Source organism: Talpa europaea (genome assembly GCF_964194135.1).
Source record: "Talpa europaea genome assembly, chromosome: 10".
Classification (NCBI taxonomy): Eukaryota; Metazoa; Chordata; class Mammalia; order Eulipotyphla; family Talpidae; genus Talpa; species Talpa europaea.
Window position 1 is genome coordinate 22,867,854 of NC_140077.1, and position 26,876 is coordinate 22,894,729.

Genomic DNA, 26,876 nt, shown 5'->3' on the forward strand with positions numbered 1-26,876 from the left:
TCACATCGTTGACCCAAAAACCTGGAACAGGAGCCCCCGGGACTCCCTAGCAACAGAACTTCCTCCCCAGCAACGATCTCCTCGCAACCGCTGGAGATTGTGAGGCTGCAGGGTACCAACCGGATGTTGCCTGTGTCGCCATGGTTACCGACGCGAATCCGGAAGTTACGCGAGGGAAAAGGAAGTGAGGCGAGCTGGGAACCCACGTGTGTTCTGCAGAGCGTCTCCGGGCCTGGAAGCCGGTCCTGGAATCTCACTCCCGGCCGAGGGCTTGGCGGCATGGGTCGCTCCGGCAAGTTGCCCTCCGGTGCCTCGGCCAAGCTGAAACGCTGGAAGAAAGGACACAGCAGCGACAGCAACCCCGCCACCTGCCGCCACCGCCAGGCCGCCCGCAGCCGCTTCTTCAGCCGGCCCGCAGGTAGTAGACGCGAGGTCCGGGGCGGGCCGTGGCTGGTTCTGACGGGTCTGGGCCTTTCTGCAGGCCCCGAGGCCCGGGCATGGGGCCTTTGGCCTCTTGGAATGTCGGACCTGGAGCCTGCTGCCAAGACTCACCCTCCCCACTTAGCAGACGCGCGAACATTCCGGTGGGGATGGCTGATCTAGAGTAACACCGGTATCGGAGTTAGAACTCCTGTTGCAGTAAACCTTGGGTGGCTCTTCCCAAAGCGCTTGCACCTTCATTTACTCCCCAAGACCCCAGAGTGCAGCTCCCACGCCGATCCCGCTTAAGGCATAGGGGCAGGAAACTTACCTGGAGGATCCCCTTTCTGACTTTACTTTTTTTTTTTAAGATTTATTTATTTATTTATACATACAAGAACTGGGGTACAGGCCAGAGATGCGGGAGGTGAGAGGACTCACCAGAGACAGAGTGGGGAACAGAACAGGCAGATTGACTGAAATACACTGCTGAGGGGAGCAGTGGGCGAGACAGGGAAGGTCTGCTGCGCCATGTGGGTTGCTCCCTGGCCTGCCGGGGATCGAACTCGTGCTGTGGATTGCTTCATAGTGCGGTGCTTAACCCCTTGCTCCACCAGGGAGGCCCCTCTGACTACTTTCTGGGCGTGCGAGGGGTGGCGGGTGATCCTGGCCGCACGTTCAGGATTCAGCCTCTCTGGTTGGCACTCTGTCCTCTGCTGGTTTGTTTCTTAGGGGTGCTTCTTGTTCTTGTACGGGTAGAAGTAGGGGACTTACTTTGTGTCTCGGGTTCTCAGGAAAGAGCGACCTGACCGTTGATGCTGTGAAGTTGCATAATGAGCTGCAGTCAGGGTCCCTGCGCCTGGGCAAAAGCGAGGGGCCTGAGATGGCCATGGATGAAGAGGTGGCACCGGCGCTCACCGAGCAGTCCTCGGGCACCTTCCTGAGCGGCCTCTCCGACTGCACAAACGTCACTTTCAGCAAAGTGCAGCGCTTCTGGGAGTCCAACTCTGCTGCCCACAAGGAGGTAGGGCGGGAGACCTGGGGAGGGGAGGGCCAGGCTCGTGCCTTTTCTTTGACAGTTGTTTCTGTTTTATTGATCTACTTATTTCCTCTCGAACTTTAATTATTTGCTACCCATTTGCATCTTTTCTTTCTTTTTGCAGTTTTTTCTTTTCTTCCACTGGCTGACTCCTGCCAGTGACAGCAGCTGGTATTTTTGGGTGATGTGTCATCTCTGCTACTCTTCCCACCCCCTGTTTCTTACCCCTCCTGGGGCAGGTTCCACTTTTTATTTTTTCTAATGAAAAGTAATGTCTTTAGGATAGAAATGTTTTCCAAATATTTATCTTTTTAGCTATGCTTTATACCCGACTTTTCACATAGCATACTTTGAAGAAACATTTGTTGGCAGCTCTCCTGCCACTTGTGACTATGCAGCGGCTTCTTTTGACACACCTTTTCCCTTTGCAAAGCAGCAGCGGCCCTCTTTCTGTTCAAATGTCTTCTCCTTTCTTTTTCCTAATAAACCTGTCCTTTTAAAATGTTAAAAAGAAATTGTTGATTAAATTAATGCTAAATAATGTTGGTTGGAAAATATCTAACAGAAATGTTATTTCCATTTTTTGAGTCCATATCATAAAATGCTTACATGTACATATTTTTCATTCTTTAAATGAAAAATGTCAAAATGGTACCAAAGTGACATGAGTAGAATAAAATGTGAAAGTTGTCCTCCTAACTTAGCTCCCTCCTGGTTCCCATTGTTAATGGTTCATTGTTTATTTTCCTAGCCCATGCTGTCCAACAGAGGTAACTCACAAGCTGCATAAGTGATTTTCAGTTACCTACTAGTCACAAGATAGAAAAGTAAATAGATGGTGAAATTAATCTTAATACTACATCTTATCTAATGTACTGTGTTTGAAATATTGTCATTTCCATATAATATAATCAGTATTAAAATGAGATGTTTTGTGTGGTTTTTATTATATTGTTTTTAAAATGTAGTGTGTATTTTATCCTTATATCTCCATTTGGATGCACTTGATTCATATGTAGAGTTCACAAAACTTATATTTGCCAAGAACTTCATATACTCAAGTTCTAAATCTCTGCTTTCTGGTAACAGAAGCAAGTATTTATTTTCAGTTCAATTAATACAATTTTAAAATTCGAAGTGTCAGTCCCTCAGTCACACTAGCTACATTTCAGGTGCTCAGTGGCCTCTTGTAAACATTACTGTTCTAGACTTTTTGTTTATTTTTTAAGCCACATTTTGTTTAGATGAACTTAAACACACTTAAACACAATTTTCCCCACTGAACAGAATTTCTTAGTTACCATATATAATTGTTCCTCATTCTTTTCAATAGTTGTATAGCATTTGAGTCAATCATTGCTTATTATACAGTAATAGTGAATTGTTAATCCCTATTAACAGATACTTAGTTGTTCAGTTTATTGCTTCAGTGAGCACACTGGTACATAAATGTTTACATGTTTATGCAGGTATTTCTGTAAGAGAGAGTCCTCATGGTGGGAAACGTGTTTGGCAAGCATTGACTTTTCCTCTTTGCTGGGCCTAAGATGTACACCCCTGGCTCCGGGTGCTGCTCAGCTTATCTATCTCTGGGTTTTCTGAAGGCGCAAGGCAAAGAAGCTACCCCGAGGTGGGGTTCGATCTAAAACAGATGTCATGGGTTCCTCTCCCTCCTGTGCAGATCTGTGCTGTTCTGGCTGCCGTCACTGAGGTGATTCGTTCCCAGGGCGGGAAGGAGACAGAGACTGAGTATTTCGCTGCCCTGGTGAGTGGGTTTGGGGCTGTTCAGAGCAGAAGGACAGTTGGGCTGCAGAGAGAAGCCGGGTGTCCCTGATGTGTGGGCCAGAGAAGGGCAGCCTTGAACGGGACAGTGCTCCGGTTGCTCTCAGGTGCTTGGCAAGGCTGCTGCTATTTGCTGCACTCTTGTAAAACAAAAAGCCATTATCTTGTTAGTTTTTTTCCCTTGATCAATGAAGCTGGTTTAGGCTCCAGGGATCCTCTAGAAAAATGGTTTTCAAAGTGTGGTTTGGGGTCCCTAAGACCTTTTGAGGTCAAAATTATTTCTGTCATAATAATAGAACGTCATTGACCTTTTTTTTACTCTCACTCTTGTGACCTTACCATAGGGTTTGTTACATGATGTTTAAGGACATTATTTGCGTAGCTGATGGGATTGTGTTTGCATATTCTTATGTTTTAAATTTTACTATTGTCAACATCAATAGATATATATACACAAAACCTCTAGGGAATCTTCACTAGTTTTTAAGGGTGCAAAATTTCAGAACCACTGCTCTAGAACAAAAGTTGGCAAACTATGGCCCATCCACCAAATATGGCCCCTGGCCTATTTTTGGAACATGCTGAGAACTAAAAGTGGCTTTAAACTCTTTTAAAGGAGACCCTAGGGGCCTCCCTGGTGGCACAGCAGTTGAGCGCTGGGCTGCAAAGCTGCCCGCAGTCTCTGCAGCGCCGGTTCGATCCCCGGCCACTGGTGAGGGTCCCACATGGCACGCAGACCTCTCCTGCCGCCCGCTGCTCCCCTCAGCAGTGTACTTCTGTCCTTCTGCCTGTTCTGCTCCTCGCTTTGGCTCTGGTGAATTCTCTCACCCTCCCACGCTTCTGACTGTACCCAGTGCTTCTATAAATAAATAAATAAATCTTTAAAAAAAAGGGGGGAGACCCTATGTGGCTGTGAAGCCTAAGATATTTATTATCTGACCCTTTTGAGTCAAAAATTGTTTGTTATACTCTTAAATAATGAAATAAACAGCAATATATGGTTTCTATCATGTGCAGGCAGTATTTTTTTTTAAGATTTATTTTTATTTATGCATATAAGAACTGGGGTGTAGGCCAGAGGTGCAAGAGGTAAGACCATTCACAAGAGACAGAGTGGGGAGCAGTACAGGCAGATCTGCTGAAATACACTGCTGAGCAGCAGATGAGACAGGAGAGGTCTGCTGTGCCATATGGGTAGCTCCCTGGCCGGGGATCGAACTCAAGTTGCAGTGGCTGCCAATAGCGTCATAGTGCTGTCTTTAACCCCTGCATCAACAGGGAGGCCCATGTGCAGGCAGTATTCTAGGTTTTTCATATATATATTAATTAAACCTCACAAAAACTTAACTCATTTTTTAAAGTTGTTTTTTTTTGTTTTTGTTTTTGTTTATACAAGCACTGGGTACAGTCAGAAGCGCGGGAGGGTGAGAGAATTCACCAAAGCCAGAGCGGGGAGCAGAGCAGGCAGAAGGACCAAGGTATACTGCTGAGGGGAGCAGCTGGCGGCAGGAGAGGTCTGCGTGCCATGTGGGACCCTCCTCCGGTGGCCGGGGAGCAGCCGGGGCTCGAACCGGCGCCGCAGAGGCCGCGGGCAGCTTCGCAACCCAGCGCTCAACCACTGCGCCACCGGGGAGGCCCAACTTAACTCATTTTTACACGTGAATAAACTGAGTCACAGAGAGGTTAATAAGTTACTCTGTTACCCAATGACAGCTGAGATATGAACCTCTGATATCAGGGCTCTTGGTCATAACCATTCTAGTGGACAAATATACCCCCATTTGCCCAGCCTGATACATTTCCCTTTCACATCTGTGATCTGGTCCTCAGATGACAACAATGGAAGCCGTGGAGTCCCCAGAGTCCCTTGCTGCTGTCGCTTACCTGCTCAACCTTGTCCTGAAGCGGTGAGTCCTGGCTCCTGTCGGAATCCCCGGTCTCTTTGTAGAGGGAGTGCGGGTGGGAGGAATCGGGCTGGCATTGCTACAAAGAACAAAAATGTACCTGCCGCAAGTGGCATTCTGCAGCCTCAGGCTGCCCGTGGCCTGGGATGTTATAGCTCAGAGTGAATGTGGGCCTTGGAAGGGGGCATTAGGTGAGGGTGGGGTGGGGGATGTTGGCGTTGGGATACCAGGGGTCACTAGGGAGAAGATTATAAGGGCCTGACATGTGGACGTGCAGAGAATGGGTAGTGGGGAAGATGAGGGAGGCAGAGAGCTCAGGTGCCGTGGTGGAAGGTGCCGAACTTGGTTGTTGCTCATTGGCCGAATGAGGGGGCTAGGGCGGTACTGCAACTGTTGGAGACTGCTTTGGGGCTCTGACCTTCTTTGTTCTTTACTTGCAGCGTGCCCAGCCCCGTCCTCATTAAGAAGTTCTCTGATACTTCCAAAACCTTCATGGATATCCTGTTAGCCCAGGCCAGCAGCGGCTCCACCTCTGCTGTCCGATGGGTTAGTCTCTGGGTTTTCCTTCTGCTCTCCTCCAGTGCCTTCTCCTAGCCCACCAGGCATGCCCCCTCCTGCTTCTTCTAGAGCTAGTCTAAAGTGACTAAAACTTGGATGCTTCCTGGGGGCGGGGATGGAGTGGGCAGGTGTGTAGACCCTCTGTGGACCCTCAGATGGATCTGTTTGAGGTTTTCTGGATTCAGTGGGAACCCGTGCTTCTTTTCCACCTGGCTGAGGCGGGTGAAGCTGAAAGACTGACTCTCCCTTTTTAGGTCCTCTCCTGCTTGGCCACCCTTCTGAGGAAGCAGGACCTGGAGGCCTGGAGCTACCCTGTGACCCTACAGGTGTATCATGGGCTACTGAGCTTCACGGTGCATGCCAAGCCTAAGGTAAGAGTGCTGCACCCCCAGAATATGGGAGAGGGCCAGCCACTAAAGTGGAAGCCTGGAGCCGGCCTGTCTGAGTGGAATCAGAGAAGGTGCCCTGAGTCTGCGTCCTGCCCCACTGGCCTGTCTGCCCAGCGCTGGGGCGAGCAACAGTCGTGCAGCAGGAATATTCAGCATTGGGCCCTCTGAGTCTCCACTACTTCATTGGTCAGTAATGTGTTATTTACGGGGGGTAGGGGCTTTGGTGTCAATAACCTGGATTGCATACTGGGGTCACTGCTAGTGCTGTGACCTTGGATATGTCACTTTATCTTCCTAAGTCTCGATTTCTTACCTATGAAATAGGGGTAATAATAGCAACTGTGATGCAGAATTGTGGGGAGACTCCTGTCTTCCCCACAGGCTGGTACAGCTCAGCAAATGGTGGTTGGCCACTGTTTCCTCCTGAAATTTAGGGCAAGGCCATAGGACAGTAGTAATAGTCTCACTTGCTGGGCCCTGATTCCAGGTGGGCTGATGGCCTCGCCCTGTAGCTCTGTGTGCTCCCTCCCTCCCTTCTCTGGCTCTGTGCTAAAGTGTCGCTTCCTTGGAGTGACACTCTCCTTACCACTGTGTAAAAAGTAACAGCCCTGCTTTATTGTCTGAAAAGTACTTTTTACCTTCTGGTGTCTATTTGCTCATTTTCTTCCTCCCAAAGAGAACGTGAGTTGTTTACTCTGTTCACTGCCAAATTGCTGGCTGGATGATTGGATGGATGAATGAAATCCTAGTTGTAAAGATGAGGACACAGGCTCAGAGACTGGGAAATTCGGCTCACTCGAGAATGTAGGAGAGTGGGGTTGGAACTGAGACTTATCTTACTCCACTTCTGAGAAGTCTAAGTGCGAAGCCCTAGGGGGACCATCACCACATTGGAGGCCTGCGATCAGTGCTTGTGCCCTCCACCCAGCTGATCCAGCCCTGTCCCCCCTTTCTTTGCCCCTCAGGTCCGGAAGGCTGCCCAGCATGGCGTGTGCTCGGTTCTGAAGGGCAGTGAGTTCATGTTCGGTGAAAAAGCCCCTGCCCACCATCCTGCGGCTGTTTCCACTGCTAAGTTCTGCATCCAGGAGATGGAGAAGTCTGGAGGTGGGAAGCCAGCTTTGGGGCAGGGTGGGTGGGGCCAGGCCAGCAAGGAAGATTAGGGCCTACTGCAGAGAGAGGCAGGAGTCTTAGCTCCCCTTTGTCTGCCAGGCTCCAAGGAGGCCACAACCACGCTGCACATGCTGACTCTGCTGAAGGACCTGCTGCCCTGCTTCCCCGAAGGCCTGGTGAAGAGCTGCAGTGAGACCCTGCTCAGGGTCATGACCTTGAGCCATGTGGTATGCTCAGGCTCCAGAGCTATGGGTAGGGCTGTGCCAGGCTCTGGACCCCCTGCCCATGGTACTGTCACTTAGAGAACTCTCTGGTCAGGCCCAGAGCAGTCCTGGGGTCTCCCTACCCAACACTACTCCTGGGGACACAATCTCATCCCTGGGGCCAGAGGGAACAGGCCATCTTTGGGTGCTGGCCTGGTTGGGAACTGGCCTCAGACACCATGTCAGAGTGGGAATGGACCGGTGGCAGGCAGCTCATTTTTTGTACAGAAACTTTAAAGATATGTAAACCATAAAGATATATTAAAAACGATCCCCTGCCTTTCTGCCACACTTCTCAATATTTTTTTCAAGTATTCTTAAGTATTTACTATGTAAATAACATGGTCATTGTTTAAAAAGAAAAAATACTCAGAAGTATATAAAATAAAAGCTAAAGATACCTTTCCCCCTCCAAATCTTATTTCCCAAGATAAACATTGCAAACAACTGATTGTGTGTCCTTCCAGGTATTTTCTCTTTGGGTCAACAAACACACATACAAATGTGGTGATGCAGCTGTAGCCACAGTCTGCAGGCCATGAGGAGCTGCTTTTCTTAGCCCATTGTGTTAAGAACATTCTGTTCATGTTTTGCCATTGCCTTTGTTCAGATCACTTAAAAGTTTTCTGCCAGGAATGACTAATGACAGTCCAGGTGTGGGAGGAAATGTTTGAGGTTCAGAGGGTTCAGGGCAGCCATGAGTTGTGTGATTCCCCACTAAGCCTAAATGTCTTCTCTAGCTGGTGACCGCCTGTGCCATGCAGGCCTTTCACAGCCTCTTCCATGCCAAGCCTGGCCAGGACACCCTGTCAGCAGAGCTCAATGCCCAGATCATCACGGTGAGGCCCAGTGGTGAGGGAGGGGCATTACTGGGCTGGGCCCCTTTAGAGGCAGCATGTGTGTGTGTATGTGTGTGTGTATTGGGGGGTCAGTCTTTACTTGTCTGCAGAGAGGTTGAGTGGGCTGGGCTGCACCAGTTCAGGTCCCCAGGACACGGACAGCTGGCAGGAGCCCGGCACCAAGCCAGTGTCAGTGTCCACAAGAGCTTCTTCTTTCTTGCCCAAGCGGTAGTTAACTTAATAAACTACTTCAGCATGGTCTCATGCTGCTAACAGATACTTTGAGTAGGGGTGCTCAGCCTTAGGAATCTGTGGATGGATTTGGGGAGAGGCACATCAATCTCCCCAAAATTATTTGCAAATGTGTGATTTCCACAGAAGGGCTCTGGCTTTTGTTAGATTCACAAAGGGCTTTGTGAGTCAGGTTATACTTTACCCCTCCTAGACCCTTGTCCCATGGAATCAGTACCAGAAGGGATTCATAGAGTAGGGAGAGGCAGAAGATGGGGAGGCCATGGAGGCTGCGAGTTCCAGGGTCATTCCCATAGGCCCAGCACTGGGTCATGCTGCTGCCTGTGACGCTTGGGGCCACTGTCCTGTGCTGCTGCTGAACACACTTGCTCAGTCCCTACTTGTTCCCTGCCCCACCTCTAGGCCTTGTATGACTACGTGCCCAGCGAGAATGACTTACAACCCCTGCTGGCCTGGCTTAAGGTCATGGAGAAAGCCCACATCAACCTGGTCAGGTAGGGACGTGGTAAAGGGACATCCCAGGGGCTCCTTGCTCTGCAGTACCAGCGGGAGGGACATGTGTGGAAGCTGGAGAGGGCTCATGTTCCTGGGGACAGCAGTGTTTCCATGTCAGGCGTGCTGCCCACCGGCTTCTGTGGTGATGAGGCTCAGGGAAGGTTAGTCCAGCCTGTCAGCCAGGGCCACAGAGCAGATAAGCGACTGTCATTGGCCCTGGGCCATTCTGTGCCCTCAGGTCCAGTACCAGGCCACCAAGGAAGCCTTTTGTCTTGACAGGCTGCAGCGGGACCTGGGACTGGGTCACCTCCCACGCTTTTTTGGAACTGCGACAACCTGCCTACTCTCCCCCCATTCGCAGGTGGTTACAGCTGCCACCCAAAGCCTCCAGGTACTGTTCCCCCTGCCCCCCAGAGCCTGCTTTAGTGGGAAAGCAGAGAGGGTGCTCTATTCTGCCTGCTGCCGTCTCTCCCAGAGCTCACCCCGGCCTCCAGCAGCATCCTTGGGAGGAGGGTCTACGGACGGGGATAGGCTTCCAAGAAGCTTCAGGAAGCAGTCACCTAGGAGGGTTGAGTGGCACTGGGGGGCCCCAACAGCCTGCAGCCTCTCTTTGCAGGAGATTCTGAAAGAAAGTGTGGCTCCCCACATGACCGACATCGGCTCTGTGACCTCCTCAACCTCAGGGCCTGCCCAGTATGTCGCCAAGATGTTCAGGTGAGAGCATAGCATCCGTATTAAGAGGAAGTAAGGTGTACCTCGTAGAGAGTTCTTCATAGTGACAGTGCTCCACCTGTCACTGAGGGCTGTACGGGCCACAGTGGCTGCTGTCATTTGTGCGCCAACCATATTCCTGGTGCCGTGATGTGAGGCTTGTGTGTGTGGACCCTGGGGCCAGTGCAGGCTCCTGTACCCTCAGAGTCCTCGTCACTCCGAGGTTAGATGAAGTAGTAGCTGTAAAGTTTGCAGAATAGTAGCTGGTGTGTAGTTAAGCTCTCAATAGTCCTTACGGTTCTAGAAGATAAGGACTGACCCTCATTTGACAGATGGGAAAACTCACCTACCTAGTAAGTAGCGGCATGACCGCAGAGTCCACGCTTGTTCATGTGCTGGGCTGCCCTCCACTCCTACACGGGGGCCATTCCCAGACTGCACCCTGACCACCCATGTCCCCAGCAAGCAGTGAGGAGCCTCAGCACCAAGCACACGGGATGGTCTCAGGAAGGGGCTGGGATTCTTGGTGTCACCTCTGTGTGTCTATGTTCAGCTCAAAGGTGTGATGTTTTAGATACTGTACCTTATGGGACATGGGCCTGTTCCTGTTTATACAACTGGGATGAAGTTTCAGGAAAACTGAGAAACAGCTGCCTGCCTCCCTAATTCATACTTTTCCCCTGAAGGAGGGGACCAGCTCCTGTTCTCAGCTCCTGTTCTCACACTGAAACCTATTGGCCATTCTTGCCTAAAATCTCAGGGGGCTAACTCTGGGAGATGGAGCTGACCAAGGTGTGCACAGGCTGGAAGGGGCTAGGCTGAGCCGGCTCTCCCTCACTCTGCCCTGCTGCTGTAGCTTTCCTCTCTGCGCTGACCACTGTCCCTACCCCATCCTCCCTGCCTTGGGTTGGACTGGGAGAGCAGGAGACAGAGACAAAGCATGGCTTTGTCTGATTACGAGCAAAGTGGCCACGGCCAGGTTATTTGCTGAGTGTCAGTTTCCCCCTCTGTAAGTTTTCCCTTAAGCACTAGAATTACCTGAATTAAGTCCTAGCACAGGGAGTGTTGTGGATGCTTGTTGTTCTCTCTCTAGGCCTGTGCTGAGGCCCCACCCTTATTGGCCAGCTAGTTGGTGGTCTATAACTCCTAGTGCCAGCCATTGATTTCTTGGTTGGGGCCCTGGGGCCTAACCTTGACCCTTACTGCCCCTCCCTTGGCAGGGCCGTGGAGGAGGGCCTGACCTACAAATTCCATGCAGCGTGGAGCTCCGTGCTACAGCTGCTATATGTCTTCTTCGAGGCGTGTGGGAGGCAGGCTCATCCAGTGATGAAAAAGGTAAGGTGGGGTCTGCTGGACTGTGATCTCCTGGAGGGAACCCTGTGATATCTGTCCTTGGTCCCTTCCTTCAGTGCCCGTAGCAGGTGTCCTGTTCTGTGTCCCTTGGAAGGTGACTGGGCCAGGTGGAAGGAGCGCAAAGAGGGCTAGGAGCCCCGGTCCCACTCACCTGCTCACTAGTCTTGGCTAGAGCTTGGTTTTGAAGTTCCTAGGGAACCAGTGTGATTCTCCCTCATTCTACCTATTATCTTCTAGTTTTCAGTTTTCTAAAACTTCTATGATGGGAGAGTGTAGTGTTTTAAACCTTAATTACTACAGCCCGGAGTAAACCATTTACAGATCAGGGCTTAGCCAGGGACCTGCCCCAGCTCCTGTTCTCAGGCCCCAGCCCATCAGCAGCAGGTGGAACATCACTCTCCCTTCTAGGTTGGAAGAAAGGTGCCTCCCTAGAAGGACAGGCTTCCTAATAGATTAGGTCTGAACCCTAATAGATTAGGTTGGCAAACATGCTTCCTACAGGAAGCCAGACAGGCCATGAAGAGTGTCTCCAGGAGCCCTCTTGGAGCTCCTCAGTACCTGACACCTAGCTCACTCTTACATGTGGGTCTGCCTTTGTTTTTTTTTTTTTTTTTTAAAGATTTTATTTATTTATACAAGCACTGGGTACAGTCAGAAGCGAGGGAGGGTGAGAGAATTCACCAGAGCCAGAGCGGGGACCAGAGCAGGCAGAAGGACCGAAGCACACTGCTGAGGGGAGCAGCGGGCGGCAGGAGAGGTCTGCGTGCCATGCGGGACCCTCCTCCGGTGGCCGGGGAGCAGCCGGGGATCGAACCGGCGCTGCAGAGGCTGCGGGCAGTTTCGCAACCCAGTGCTCAACCGCTGCACCACCGGGGAGGCCCTCATGTGGGTCTGCCTTTGCCAGGCATTCCCATTTTTCAAGGTGGATTAGAAATCTATATTTGTCTGTAAAACCTGAATTTTACTTGTTACTAACAAATACAGACTTTGTTTTTAAACCCTGGGGCTCTGGGGAGGGGTCCAACACATCAGGGGGTTAAATTTGATTATTGGTTTATGACCTCTGACCCAAGGCTTAACCTGGGCTCGCACTCCTGACCTCGTCCCTTAAGAGACTGTGGCCTGGACCAGCCATGAGTTGCTGCTCCGTGAGCACAACTTAGTGTCTGATTTGTTATTTCTTTGTTCTAGTGTCTCCAGTCCCTCTGTGACCTGCGCCTCTCCCCCCACTTCCCCCACACAGCAGCTCTGGACCAGGCAGTGGGGGCTGCTGTGGCTAGCATGGGACCTGAGGTGGTTTTACAGGCTGTGCCTTTGGAGATCGATGGCTCTGAGTAAGTGGGACTCTTGTTGACTTCTGTACAGGCCCCAAGAGAGTAGGAGGCCTGTTCCCTGCCTCCCCTCAAGGTGTCCGCTCAGCGGATGGAGCCTCTAAGCTGTGCAGGGCTAGCAGGAGAGGCTGACATAGCTCGTGCTGCTGCTTGGTGCGGGGCGGGAGGTCCTGCCCGCTGTGCTGTCACCGCTTCCTCACTGGCCTGCCTCCCACAGAGAGACCCTGGATTTCCCACGGAGCTGGCTGTTGCCCGTCATCCGGGACCACGTCCAGGAAACTCGACTTGGTTTCTTCACCACCTACTTCTTACCCCTGGCTACCACCCTGAAGAACAAAGGTACAGGCGCACCCCCAGTCTAAGGCCATTCGGTGGCCTTCCTCTGCCAAGCAAGTGACCAGCCAGTGCCTGCCCTGCCCTCTGCTCGGAGGTGTGTGGTCAGGCATCTGCCCCAGGGGAGGAAGACCGCTTCCTCCTCTCCCAACACAGAAATCAACAGACTAGTACACACCAATTTACACCTATAATGATGGTCATAGCAAAAAATCTGGCACACCCTACATGTCCCTTCGTGGGGTTCCACTCGACATGGTAAAGCCCCCCAGTGGGTTCATATGAAGAGAGAGACCGTGGCTGGGAGTGCACACGGGAGTTGAACAAATGCGCTGCAGAACTCAGCTCCGCCTGGGTCTGCTGCTTATCTGTAACTGGGGACAGAGTTGCAACATCAAGTGAAATCATCATGAAAGTGCCCATTACATGCCTGCCGTGTGGAAATTGCTCCATAAAAGTTGCCCACTTTATTATCAAGTAAAACAAAGCTCCAGAACAGTGTGTTGGGGGCAGGGGAGGAAGGGTCCAGTCTTATGTCTTTTAAAGTGTGCGTGTGACCAAAGAATTGTAAGAGAAAAGACGGTGGAGTAATGATGGGGGCGACTCACTTCCTGTTTTTCATAGGCCTTTTTAATTTCTCAGAATGAGCAGTGCTGTTTTAGTGTGTGGGGCGTGGGGTCACCCATATAGCTGTCCTCATCGCTGGGCTTTTGGTTTTGGTGAAAATGAGATCTGTGGACCGGGAGGGTGCTGAGGGTCACTCTGTGTCCATGTGTCATACTCCAGCAATGAGCCTGGCCCAGGCAGGCAGCACGGTAGAGTCCAAGATCTACGACACGCTCCAGTGGCAGGTAAGGGGTCATGGGGGCTGTGGGTGGGACTAGCTAGGCACAGGTTACTAGGTGTCACCTTCCTCCACCACCCCCTTCCTCCCCAGATCTGGACCCTCCTGCCTGGGTTCTGCACGAGGCCCACGGATGTGGCCGCCTCCTTCAAAGGGCTGGCTCGAACACTGGGCACAGCCATCAGCGAGCGCCCAGACCTGAGGGTCACTGTGTGTCAGGCCCTGCGCACTCTCATCGTCAAGGGCTGTGAGGCAGGTATGTGTGTGCTCTTGGCTTCCGGTGGGTGGGATGATGGCTTTGAGGGGCTGGGTCCCCTGGCTTCCATCTCCTGGACTGCCAGGACTCTGCTGGAGCCGTAACTCCTCCTTACAAGGACTTCGGGTTTCTGCAGGGGACCTGGGGAGTTAGTGGGATGCTGACAGCTGCTGGCAGTTGTTCCTTCAGTGTGGAAGGTCCAAGTGGCTGGCACTTGACTGGCCCCGGGACAGGAGCTGGTGGCACCTCATTTTCTGTGCTCTGACCTCAGCCTCTCCTGTCCCAGAGAAACCCCAAACCCATGGTTCCAGATCTTGTCACAGCCCCCAGAAAGGATATCTCTAGGCTGCAGCCCTAGTGGTCTTTGAGGTGGGTTCACTTCTTGTCCTTTTTATGCAAACTTTGATTCTGCTGTCAGAGGCTGACCGTGCTGAAGTGAGCCGCTTTGCCAAGAACTTTCTGCCCATCCTCTTCAACCTGTATGGGCAGCCTGTGGCAGCCGGGGACACCCCAGCCCCTTGCCGGGCCGTGTTGGAGACCATCAAAACTTACCTCACCATTACTGACACCCAGGTAATCAGGCGGGGAAAGGGACAGGAACCCTCTTGGGGGTATTTATTGGAAAGGCTGAGATCCTCCCCACTGCAGTTCACTGGGCCTCTGCCACCCAGATATCAGGGGACCAGAGAGTAGTCGTGGTGGCTAGACTGGACCTGAGGTTTCTAAATGGGGGGAGAAAGGTTGCAGAGAAGACGGTGCTCTGTGTTTCTCTCTTCAACAATTCCCTTCTCCTCATCTTCCTGGGCTCCAGCTGGTGAATGGTTTCCTGGAGAAAGCCAGTGAGAAGGTGCTGGACCCGACTGGCTCAGACTCCACCAGGTAAAATGTCCCATCCTGAGCTGGGAAGCCCAGGGAGCGAGAGGGTGTGTTTAGCAGAAGGCTTATGGGTTCTCTCTGGAATTATTCAGGAAAGGCTTAAGACACTGAATGTCCCCACTCTCTTGGGCGTCCTGACTGCCTCCTTCCCGAAGAGGCACTCTAGCCTGCTAGGAAAGAATGGGGATTCTGGAGGGCCTCCCTGGTGGCACAGGAATTAAAGTCTCAGCACTATCAAGTTATCACCAGCCACTGTGGCGTGAGTTTGATCCCCAGTCAGGGAGCTACCCAATTAGTGCAGCAGACCTCTCCTGTCTCACCTACTGCTCCCCACTCTCTCTGGTGAATCCTCTCACCCCCTGCACCTCTGGCCTACACCCCAGTTCTTGTATGCATAAATAAATACATCTTAAAAGAAAAATAAGAGTGGGGATCCTGAAGACACTGCCTAGGTTCAAATCCCAGCTCTACCACTTACAGCAGTGTGGTCCTGGACAAGTGACATACCCACCCTGTACCTCTTTGTCCTGTAAAGTAGGCATGATAGCACTCCCTGCAGCAGGTTGCTGTGAAGACTGAAGGGCCAGCACATGGAAAGCCCCTCAGACCGGGCCTGGAGTGTAGTGCCCAGCCCGGAGCTGGCAATAGCTGTTCTTCAGTCTCCTTTGAGGCCCTTGTCCTACTCACCCTGATTGCTCCCACCTTCCCTACATCCAGTAGACATAAGAACACTGATAATCAGTGTCTCCCACAAATCTCTCCTTGGTCTCCTCCCCTGAGCAGACTGTCTGTCCTGGACCTGGTTGTGGCTTTGGCTCCTCATGCTGACGAGGCCGCCATCAGCAAGCTGTACTCCACCATCCGCCCTTACCTAGAGGTGAGCCACGGAGGCCGGGACCCCCACACCACCACACTTGGGGGAAGATGGGATCATCCCTGTGGGAACAGGTGTCATCCCTGTTGCTCCCAAGACCAAGTAGTCATCTGCTTTCTTATGGCGTGGCTGCCTGCCATGTCCTGCCTCGCCCATCTGTCCTGTAGGTGCCAGAGTGACTGCAATGCACAGCTGTGCTCAGGCCTCACCTGCTAAGACCCACTTGTAGAACTGAACCCCATACACCTCCTGCTCACTTGCTGCTCACTTCCACCCAGCCTGATCTTCATCCCCACCAGTCCACCTTTTCCCTCACCCTCCCGCCAACACTCCAGCCTCACTGATGACGTCTAAGAGTCCCTGAGACTATAAGAGCCCTCCATGCCACTGCCCATACTAGGTCCTCTGCTTGCCATGCTCATCGTCCTCCTGCTATGGCTAGCCACCAGGCAGTGACAGCAGTGACTGAAAGCTGTTACTGCTACCACAGTTTAGTGAGCACTTACTTAGTAGTGTCTAAGGTGCTCTGGGACCCAGAAGGAAAGGTGTCCAGGTTGGGGTCAGTGCCACAGAGAGCTCTTGTGGAACAGCAAGGAGTTAGTCAGGCAAAGGAGAGAGACGAGTGCTCCAGTCAGAAAGACAGGCAGGTACATGGGCCCTGGCACATTCCAGATACTGCAAGTTCACACAGCTCAGTAGGCACTGCTTCAAGGCAGGTGGCTGGACTGATGGGGGGGGTTGGGTTAGCTTCATTCTCCTCAGCATCCCCTGCCTGGCATATTGTTAGCCGCTTGCTGTCTATACCCTGCCTGCCCTCTCACCACACCTCATGAGCTCCCATGGGAGCTAGCTTCTCTGTATCCTCTTGGGTGCCGGCCACACTGGAGGCTGCTCTGTGAATGTTAACAGATGGGGGTGGATGGATGGACAGGTGATGGACCCCCAGCCCCAATTCCTTATCTATCCTTGTCTACCATGTACCCTCCCAGAGCAAGGCTCATGGGGTACAAAAGAAGGCCTACCGTGTGCTTGAGGAGGTGTGTGCCAGCCCTCAGGGCCCTGGGGCCCGCTTCGTACAGAACAACCTGGATGACTTGAAGAAGACCCTGCTGGACTCGCTACGGAGCACTTCCTCGCCTGCCAAGAGGGTGAGGCCTCCGTGAACAGCTTGTTCTGCCCGAGGGAAAGAAGGGAACCACTGTGGAGACCCTTAGGGGGCTTCAAGGGCCAGGGTGGAATTTGGGGGATCCTGACTATTGCTTCCCCACCCCCATGCAGCCCCGTTTGAAGTGCCTCATACATATTGTGAAGAAGCTCTCAGCTGAGCACGAGGACTTCATCACAGCCCTTGTCCCAGAGGTGAGGCATGTGGGAAGTGAGGGGTTCGGGGAGTCTGTTGGAGCGTGGCTCCCGAGGGCCTGCAGGGGCCAGGGAGGGCAGTGTTTGGTGTGGGTTGGGCTTGTTTCCCTACCTGGGAGCGTGGGTGTCCTTACCTGCCCCCTTCTGCCTCAAGCTGCCAACCCAGGGAGCATGTGCTCACAGGTGTGTTTGGGCAGGTGATCCTGTGCACCAAGGAGGTATCAGTGGGTGCGCGGAAGAATGCCTTCAGCCTCCTCGTGGAGATGGGCCATGCTTTCCTTCGGTTTGGTCCGAACCAGGAAGGTAAGGCCAAGGTGACTCAGGGCTGGGATAGATTCTCCACTCATAGGCTTTTTTTTTTTTTTTAAGATTTATTTTTATTTATGCATACAAGAACTGGGGTGTAGGCAAAAAGGGGGGGAGGTCAAGGATTCACCAGAGACAGTGGGGAGCAGAACAGGCGGAGCTACTGAAACACACTGCTGAGGGGAGCAGCGAGTGAGACAGGAGAGGTCTGCTGCACCGTGTGGGTCAGCTGCCTGGCTGGGGATCGAACTTGCACCACAGTGGCTGGCGACAGCCTCATAGTGCTGAGACTTTAACCCCTGTGCCCCCAGGGAGGCCTTCCACGCCCCCAAACCCCTGACCAAAGAGAAAAGATGGGGAGAGCAGCTCTGAACCGAGGCAGGCTGCTCCTCTGTGGCCTGGAGTCCCTCTCCCTGGTGGATCTGAGGTGCAACGTGTGGGTGGGTTCTGCCTTGCTGTGACATCAGTGTTCACCCTCCCAGAGGCTCTGGAGCGCTACCTCGTCCTGATCTACCCTGGCCTTGTGGGTGCTGTGACCATGGTCAGCTGTAGCATCCTGGCTCTGACCCACCTCCTTTTCGAGTTTAAAGGTAAATGCTACTTTCTCAAAGACCGGGGAAGCTCTCGGGAGGATATTACCCAGAAGGTCAGGCCAAGATGGTCACTGGAAGGGGAAAGGTCCCCGGAGGGAGGGAGGGAGGAAGAATATGCAGACCAAACCAGCCGCCGCCTCATTTCCTCGGCCACCCTCCCTCAACACAGCTGCCCCACATCCCACTGTCAGTGTGAATAAGCTGGTCCCGTGCCCAGATTGTATTCCTGGGTCTGCCTCTTTCCAGTAACATGAGAGCACTGAGCAAGTTATTAACCTCAAGGGCCTCACTCTCCTCTAAAATGGGGCAGAAAGGCGGCGCCGCCTCCTGGTATACCTAAAGGACTAGAGGAGACGCTCCATGGAAAGTGACTGGGACTGAGCTGGGAACACGGATATCTCCTAAATGATAACACTCTGGTGACCTGGTGGGGCCACACATCGGGGTGGGGTCCTGGGTGTCTGACAGTGGCCCCTGGCCCCAACAGGTCTGATGGGCACCAGCACAGTGGAGCAGCTGCTGCAGAACGTGTGCCTGCTCCTGGCCTCCCGCACCCGTGACGTCGTCAAATCAGCTCTGGGCTTCATCAAGGTGGCGGTGGTCATCATGGATGTGACGCACCTGGCCAAGCACGTGCAACTGGTGGTGAGTGTCCCCTGCCATCCCCTTGGCATGGCAGCATGGACCTGGTGAGCCTCGAGCATAAAGTTTTAAACATTTCTTGAACCACCAACTATCTTGTGCGTCAGGGGGTCATGTAGGTGCCTGGAAGGACCAAAAAGGGAATGCTAGCCCCATGTGGCGAGGAAGGAGCATGGTGCCTTGGCTGCCTCTTCTCAGCCCTCCTGATCCCCATGACAAGGCCCTGCGTGGCTAAGGCCAGGCGGCAGGGTGACCGCTTGTTTTACAGTTGGGGAAATGAGGCTAGAGATGTCCCAAGGTCACGGTGCTAGTGAGCAGCAGCTCTGGGCACAGTTAGGTCAAGGTAGCCTGCCCGTGCGGTCCATCTGCTGTCCTATACATCAATAGTAAAGCAGAATTGTAAATTTTTAGGCTGAGTATTGAAGGCATACCCCAGTACACAGAGAATAAAGACTTTACAGAATCAACTCAGAAATATCATTAAAGAAGCATCAGCAATAAGTAGCAGCAGCAATCCCTGGCATGAGGAGAGAATCTGATTTACTTAGTTGCCACACTAAGACATTCAAAATTCCTGTTTTTAGAAAGTATGGCATGCAGAAAGGTAGGAAAATAACACAGTATCTAGGAAGAAAAGAAATCAAAATCCTGCCAGCTTAAGTGGGGCCCAAAGATGCGGAGAAGGATTAAAGCAGTGATTCACTATAGGGGTCCTAGGGTTTGTAAAAGCCCATCAGAGGATCCATGGGCCCCTCTATCCCCACCCCTCTGAGAGACACTGCAGATAATGAGCTCACCCCACACTGCCCCAGCTGGGCCAGATGAAGGCCAGAGAGCACCCCAGCCAGAGATCAATGCAGGCCATCAAAAGAGACACAGAAGGGCCTCCCCGGTGGCGCAGCGGTTGAGCGCTGGGTTGCGAAACTGCGCGCGGCCTCTGCGGCGCCGGTTCGATCCGCGGCTGCTCCCCGGCCACCAGAGGAGGGTCCCACATGGCGTGCAGACCTCTCCTGCCGCCCGCTGCTCCCCTCAGCAGTGTACTTCAGTCCTTCTGCCTGCTCTGCTCCCCGCTCTGGCTCTGGTGAATTCTCTCACCCTCCCGCGCTTCTGACTGTACCCAGTGCATGTATAAACAAAACAAACAAACAAACCAGCAAACAAATAAATAAAGCATGCCTCTATAAAAAAAAAAAAAAAAAAAAATTAAAAAAAAATTAAAAAAAAAAAAAAAGAGACACAGAACTAAGAGAGACCTGGTCATTTGGGGGACAAAGTGTGCACATGAAATAAACCTGGGTAAACTCTTGCCATTGCGGCCCCTTAGCAGCCACTTAACTCTGTGCCTCAGTTTCCTTGTCTGTATGTTGGGGATGGTGTCTGCCTCCCTGGGTTGTTCTAAGGGGTTAATGAGATAATGCAAGTAAAGTGCCAAAGTTCTGTAAAGCTGTCATCTTGGGAGGGTGGTTAGGGTGGTCAGGGATTGGGTCACGAGGGAGGGACTAGGGGAAAGATGTGGGGGCTGCTCAGACCACCAGAGGCAGGCCAGGAACAGGGCCACTCTGGCCCTTACCTAGCTGGGCCTGGTAGTCCTCTGGCCCTGGTCGAGACAGCGGTGAAGGGGAGGCTGGGTAGAGGCAGGGTCCCTGAAGCCTGGTCCCCTGCGGGCAGATGGAGGCCATTGGGAAGCTTTCTGACGACATGCGTCGGCATTTCCGCATGAAGCTCCGGAACCTGTTCACCAAGTTCATCCGCAAGTTTGGGTCAGTACACCAAAGGGGTCGGGAGGGTGCGGGGACGGAACTGAGGGACATTCAGTCCTACCAAGGACCCTGCAGAGAAGGGACCTGACCTGGGGACCAAGCCACCCTGCGGCCTGGAAGGGCCCCCACTCAACACCTCCGCCCTCTGAGCAGCACCCTGGCCAGGGTGCCTCACCAGCCCTCCACCCCTCAGGTTCGAGCTGGTGAAGGGGCTGCTGCCCGAGGAGTACCACAAGGTGCTGGTGAACATCCGGAAGGCCGAGGCCCGGGCCAAGCGGCACCGCGCCCTGAACCAGGCTGCCATGGAGGAGGAGGACGAAGAGGAGGAGGAGGAGCCCGCCCAGGGGGGCAGAGGCGACAGGTGACCCCTGGGGACCTGGCCTCCCCCACGCTGGAGCCTGCCCAGCGGTGTCCAGCTGTCCCTGCCTCTCCTGGGAGCCTCCTGACCTGCGGCTTCTCCGTCCTCAGCATCGAGGAGATTCTGGCCGACTCGGAAGACGAGGACGAGGAGGAGTCGGAAAGGAGCCGGGGCCGGGAGCAGCGGAGGCTGGACCGGCAGAGGAGCCGGGCGTGGCTGAAGGAGGGCGGTGGGGACGAGCCGCTCAACTTCCTGGACCCCAAGGTGGCCCAGCGAGTCCTGGGTGAGCAGGGAGTGACCGGCCCTGAGGGTGTAAAATAGGCTTCTTGTGTCGGGTTGGGGGTTGGTGCGAACGGCTTTTGTGGTTTATGACGGGGGTGTGAGCGGGTTGGGACTGACCCCCCATCCCTCACTGCCGACTGCACGCCAGCCACACAGCCGGGGCCGGGCCGCGGCAAAAAGAGGGACCACGGCTTCAAGGTGAGCACTGACGGCCGGCTGATTATCCGGGAGGAGGAAGACCAGGACGAGGCCGCCGGGATGGAGGACGACGACGGCAGTAAAGGTAGGTGCCTTCTCGGGCGGCTGCTGGCCTGGGCGGAACCCGTTTGTTCATTTGCTCCTTCTTTTTTGTCTTTTAAGATTTATTTATTTATGCATACAAGAACTGGGGTGCAGAGGTGTGGGGAGTGAGAGGAGTTGCCAGAGTCAGAGCAGGGAGCAGAACAGGCCGAGCCACTGGAACACTGCTGAGGGGGCAGCGGGAGACAGGAGAGGTCTGCCGCGCCATGTGGGCAGCTCCCTGGCGGGCGGGGATCGACCTCAAGCTGCAGTGGCTGGTGAGAGCCCCCCAGCGCTATCTTTAACCCCTGCGCCACCAGGGAGGCCCTTAATTCGCTCGTTCTTAAAGTGACCATTTACTGGGGAAGCATGGTGTCTAAGCCAACTCTCTCAAACTTTTCTAGTTTCTTAAACTTACTGGACCACATTAGGAAATGTTGTGGTGCAACCCGGCCGTTGTACAATGTGTATACAATTCAAGCAGAACTTCGGGACCCCACTACTTCTCTCTGGAGTGAGATGCACTTTGGTGATCTCCACTCGATTCTGTATCTTCTCTTGCTCTTTATAAACTGGGCTGAGGCTGGTAGCTCATTTAGAGGAGGAAGAACCAGACGCTGATCCTCCCGATTGATTCTATTGTCTCCTGTTGTCCGGGGGCCAACCTTCTCTGAGTCCCTTTCATCCTCCCTGTGCCCTCTGCATGTATCATTCGTTGCCTCACAAAAGCCCAGGTCCTATGTACAATTTTTTTGTCCCCACTGCTGCAACCCTGGGCCCTTGACTCACCGCAGCCTCCTAACCGGGGCTCTCTACTCCCCCTGCACGTCCATGACCAGCTGTGTGACTGCAGACAGTTATTTAACCCCTCTCTGCCTCAGTCCCCTCACTCCAAAATAGGAATGATACCTATACCTTCAGGGGGTTGCTGGTAGCCAGAACCACCCACAGTGCTTGGTGTCAGTCCTGAGCTGGGCTCATCACTGCTCACCCCTTTCTGCCCACATATTCCTGATGCTAGAGGTGCCCCCTCCCCGCTCTTTAAGATGCAGTTCAAGGGCCTCCCCAGTGGCGTAGTGGTTGGGCGCTGGGTTGCGAAGCTGCCGGCGGCCTCTGTGGCACAGGATCGATCCCCGGCTGCTCCCCGGCCACTGGAGGAGGGTCCCACATGGCGCGCAGTCCTCTCCTGCCGCCCGCTGCTCCCCTCGGCAGTGTGCTTCGGTCCTTCTGCCTGCTCTGCTCCCCGCTCTGGCTCTGGTGAATTCTGTCACCCTCCCGCGCTTCTGACTGTACCCAGTGCTTGTATAAACAAACAAACAAACAAATAAATAAAAATACATGCCTCTTTAAAAAAAAAAAAAAAAGATGCAGTTCAAGTCCTTTCTGGCCTTTCTATAGCCCCTCAGCCTTCAGGCCTTGATCCTCAGGTACCCCTACAGGCCCACGGTCTTCCCAGGCTCCTGCCATTGGTCACATTCTGTCTTGTGACATCAACCTGTGAATGTGTCCTTTGATGCACAGAAATCTGTTAATTTTGATGTGGTCAAATTTCTCTGTCTGCACTCTGGTTGCCTGTGCTTTTTGGTAGCTCATACGTCTATATCCCCACACAGGGCCCAGGACTTGGGGGGTGGAGTAGGAGGGAGGGGGTTTGCAATTAGGAGAATGAAGCAGTCCTGACAAAACAGTGCATGACTGGCGGGGAGGTGCCTGACCTCCTGGAAACCTGGAGCTCTCCTGGAGTCTCAAAAAAAAAGCTGCATTTATCTTAAAAGAGAAATCACCACTTCCTTGAGGGGCTGGTCTTTCTGGAGTCTAGAATTACTGGGAGAAAGGGACATCGTTCATGGTCTTATCTCCTGCAGAAGGATGTGGGTTCTGGTGAAGGCAGTTTTCTGGAGCTGGAGTTGGCACCTCCCTTAGCCTGATGAGCCAGGAGGAGGCATGGTGACATCTGTACAGGCTTTAGGAAAATGGGGCCCCCTCAGTGCTCATCAGCCTCTCTTCTTTTTGGCTCTAGGGGAGGATGACGAGATGGCTGAGCTGATGGAAGACATGGGCGTCAAGAGTGTGAGTAGTTCTGCTGATGGAGGGCCGGCATCTTCAGATTGAGCTGTGGGCTGACAACTTCTCACCCCCTCACCCCTCCACGCTCAGCTGCCCTGCTTCCTGAATGTTCAGTATCGTGGAGGACTCTGCAGCCGGCAGTTCCCACACACACCCCTGTGTGTGTTTCAGCTTGTTCCCTTACCTGGCACACCTTCCCCTCAGCCTGACCTCTAAGCCATGAACTCCAGAGTTCTGCCTCAGGATCTCCTGGGTTACTTGGGCCCAGGAATCAGTAGTTTGAAGAGGCATCCTGGGTACTGTCCCCGGCATAGCAGCTTGCACTGTGAGCTGCTGTCTCCCTGCAGGTAGTAGTAGTTTCTAGACCAAAGGCTCCTGGCAGACAGGGCTGCTGTCAGGACCCCCTCTCCTTGGAGCACCTGATGCTGTTTGTGGCATGTAGTAGGTGCTCTTCGCTGCTGAATGTAATTGGGCTTGTTGGCCCGTCCCCATGCCCCATGCTCACAAATCCTGGGTTAGTAGCATTGTTGCGAGAGCAGGGATCTCCCCCACCTGCCTGAAAGCCTCTGGAGCACAGGAAGTAGGTCCTGTCCCAGGCCTGGTGCTTAGTAGGGAATCCATGATCTTTGATGGGGAGGCGAGAGTGGAGTTTGTACGAGGTGAAGAATTGGTAGAGCTCTTCTCTCCAAAGGAATAGGGGGGCCTCATTTCCCTATTAGAAAGATGTGCTCAGCGGCAGAGTAGCCCTGGGGTGGGGGTTCAGAGTGGAGAGGCAGAGCGATGCAGCTTCCAAGACAGCTCAAGCCTGGACCTGGGCTGGAACCCGCTTCTGCGCTGCCAGGCTGTGTGATCTCGGATGTTACTTTTTCTCTCTGAGCCTCAGTGTTCTCACCCATAAGTGGGATGTCAATGTTGATGCCCTTTGTGCTCATGCAAGTTCCCATTGCTTTCCCTATTACCATTGGTGGGGAGCGCCATGTCCCTTTTCACACCTCTGCTTACCTTCTCGTAGAAAAAGCACCAGAAACTTAAGCATCACAAAGTAGCCGACGATGAAGAACTGGAGATGCCCCCCCAGTACCAAGGTGAGGCTTCTCTCTCCTTTCTTGGGACACACTCTTCCCTGTCGCTTGCAGCAGGCAGAACCACAAGGTCTCATACACTCATATATACACATAACAAAGACTGACTGATGAGTCACCTAGGACAGGGTTGGGCTGACGATCTGGGGGTGGGGGGGGGTTAGGAGACCTGTGCCTCATCTCTACTCCAGCCACCTGGGCCAGCTGTGAGGTTGGCACTGACTCCTTCCAAGAGTTGTCTGTCTCTTATCAGACTGAGTTTGAGGAAGCCACCTTGGCCTGCCCTGGGTGGCGATCTGGAGGCTTAATGTTGGGCCTGCCCAGAAGGTTCTGCACATTGGTCCGTGAGCCCCAGGTAGCTCCTGTCCCCCAGTGCAGATGCTGGAGTACCAAGATAGCTGCCCAACATAGGGGGAGCCTGTGACCTCACCTCTGTCTCCTTCCCCTAGGGCAGCTCCTGCCCTCAGGCCCTCCAGCAGAGTCCTTGCTCTGCTTCAAGCTTCCAGGGGCCCCTGTGGGAAGTCCCTGGCCCCCTCTCCTCATGCGGCCTCCTCCACAGGCCAGAGCTTGGCTCACCCCCTCACTCTGAGGTGGCTGGTGTAGAAGCAGTGATTCCAGACAGTGTGACAGGAGGCCTGGGTTAGCACTGCTTGCCGAGCTGCTCTTAGCTATGTGACCTTGGCCCAGGCATGCGTCCTCTGAGTTTTTGGTTTCTCGTCTGTAAAGGCAGGCGTTCATCTGAGTCAGCATTATAGGATTCCAGCCACAGAGGTATCCGATCTGAGCTGCAGGCTTTCACGTCTGTTACGTGGAATAAGAGCTGCCTTGCTGTTTCCCTGTGTTGGTATGAGGCCCAAAGGAGAAAAAGCCTAAAGTGTTCATGGCACCAAGAAGGTTAGGAGGCTCCAGAGATTAGAGCTAAAATTTACAGGTAGCGGCAGAACTGAAAGTTGAATCCATCAAAGTTGAATCCCATGCTTTCTTCTAGAATAAAGGGAGCAAATTTGGCTCTGGAAAGTAAGGAGTGTTTTGCATTAGTTCCTGGAGATCACTGGTAGGTCTCTGGAATCAGGTCGGTCTGAGGGGCCCAGTGGTCTCGCAAGTCACTAGACAAGCCCTCTCTAGGAAGGTCTTTGTCCTTGGCTATAAGGGACAGATCCAGGTTCCTGGATTTGACTCATCTGTTCGCTGGCAGTTCTCCAAAGAAAAGGTGCCAATGGCCTTCTCCTTAGAGGAGGCTGCCCTGGCATTGCTGACCCATGGCCTCTGTGTTCCCTTAGCTGGAGGCTCTGGAATCCACCGCCCTGTGGCCAAGAAGGTTACTCCTGGAGCTGAATACAAGGCCAAGGTAAGAGCTGGGGTGGAACAGGGGTCTCCTGGCAGAGCTGGCAGGAAGGCAGCTGTGCCCTTCATCGTGCTGGAGAAGCACCTTTGTAGAGCCAGACTGAGACCAGGAAGGAGGCCAGGAAGGATGCCTTGCTGACATCCAAAGTCAGGGCCTTTGTTGGGTGGCTTTTCAGGACTGCAAGAGCTCCTTGGTGTCACCTAAGGTGGAGAATGAGGGGAGAGGATGTGGGGCTTGTCAAGTCAGCTGTCGGGATGGAAGGGAACCCCAAAAACCTAACCGACCGTTTTTCTCTTGATGAATAGAAAGCAAGAGGGGACATGAAGAAGAAAGGTCGGCTTGACCCCTACGCCTACATCCCGCTCAATAGGACCAAGCTGAACCGCAGGTGTGATGTTGTTTGGGTCAGGGGTGAGAGCGGGTGTGGGGTGGGTGCTCTGCCCTAAAGGGAGGGGACTTGTTCTTAGTAAACTTTCAACTTGGTCGCTGAAGTCTTTTTCAGGTTTTTAGTTTCACTTCTTAATGCACGCCTGCACGTAGTTGCTACCTACAATGTTAACTTGAGCCGCCTTTTTAAGCATGCTGGTGCTCGGTCTGCCCAGTTGACCTGCTGCCCACCGCCTGGCAGGTCCCTTCCTCCACTGCCAGCTGGTGTTGGAAGAGCTCTCTTTTGATATTATGAGAAGGGTAGGCTGCCTGTTTCCAAAAGATGTGATCCTTCTGTTCCTTTTCCCTGCAGGAAGAAGGTCAAGATGCAGGGACAGTTCAAAGGCCTGGTGAGAGCCGCCCAGCGGGGTTCCCAGGTGGGACACAAACTCCGCAGAAAGGATCATCGGCCCTGAGGCCCCTTTTCAGCCCCCAGCTGCCTTGACACCAGTTTGATACTCAAGGCTCCATCAGAACCTGAACTTGGAATGACTTGTTGGTACCAGGGCTTGGCTCCCAGGATTCCAGAAGCTTCAAATGGGAACTGCCCTTTAGAGACATCTTCAGGTCCTGGGAATGTGAATGCAGCCTCTGCGTCTCTGGGAAGGCCAGCAAGGGGGCTGTGCACTCCACCCAGGGGGCTGTGCGCAGTGGTCTTCTGGCTCCAGGGTGGACAGTCTTCCATGGCCTTCAGCTGCTGGGGCCACGTGGCACTCAGCCTGCCTGTGACCTGGGTGTGTGAGATTTG

The 26,876-nt window shown here is 53.2% G+C and overlaps 1 protein-coding gene across 1 annotated transcript; it reads left to right on the forward strand.

Moving 5' to 3' along the window:
- Positions 1-279: 279 nt before the first annotated feature.
- RRP12 (ribosomal RNA processing 12 homolog) lies at positions 280-26,876 on the forward strand (the record flags this gene model as incomplete). Its single annotated transcript, XM_084244660.1, has 34 exons — positions 280-418; positions 1,215-1,444; positions 3,141-3,224; positions 5,072-5,148; positions 5,586-5,691; positions 5,958-6,074; positions 7,058-7,196; positions 7,302-7,429; positions 8,206-8,304; positions 8,959-9,050; positions 9,331-9,442; positions 9,668-9,765; positions 10,983-11,097; positions 12,307-12,449; positions 12,664-12,785; positions 13,566-13,630; positions 13,717-13,879; positions 14,298-14,452; positions 14,691-14,758; positions 15,539-15,632; positions 16,619-16,777; positions 16,908-16,988; positions 17,186-17,291; positions 17,777-17,884; positions 18,375-18,532; positions 20,198-20,289; positions 20,483-20,650; positions 20,758-20,930; positions 21,078-21,212; positions 23,229-23,278; positions 24,288-24,360; positions 25,638-25,705; positions 26,008-26,090; positions 26,442-26,876. The coding sequence occupies 34 exons, from the start codon at positions 280-282 to the stop codon at positions 26,542-26,544; spliced, it is 3,903 nt and encodes a 1,300-aa protein (XP_084100786.1). The 3' UTR covers positions 26,545-26,876.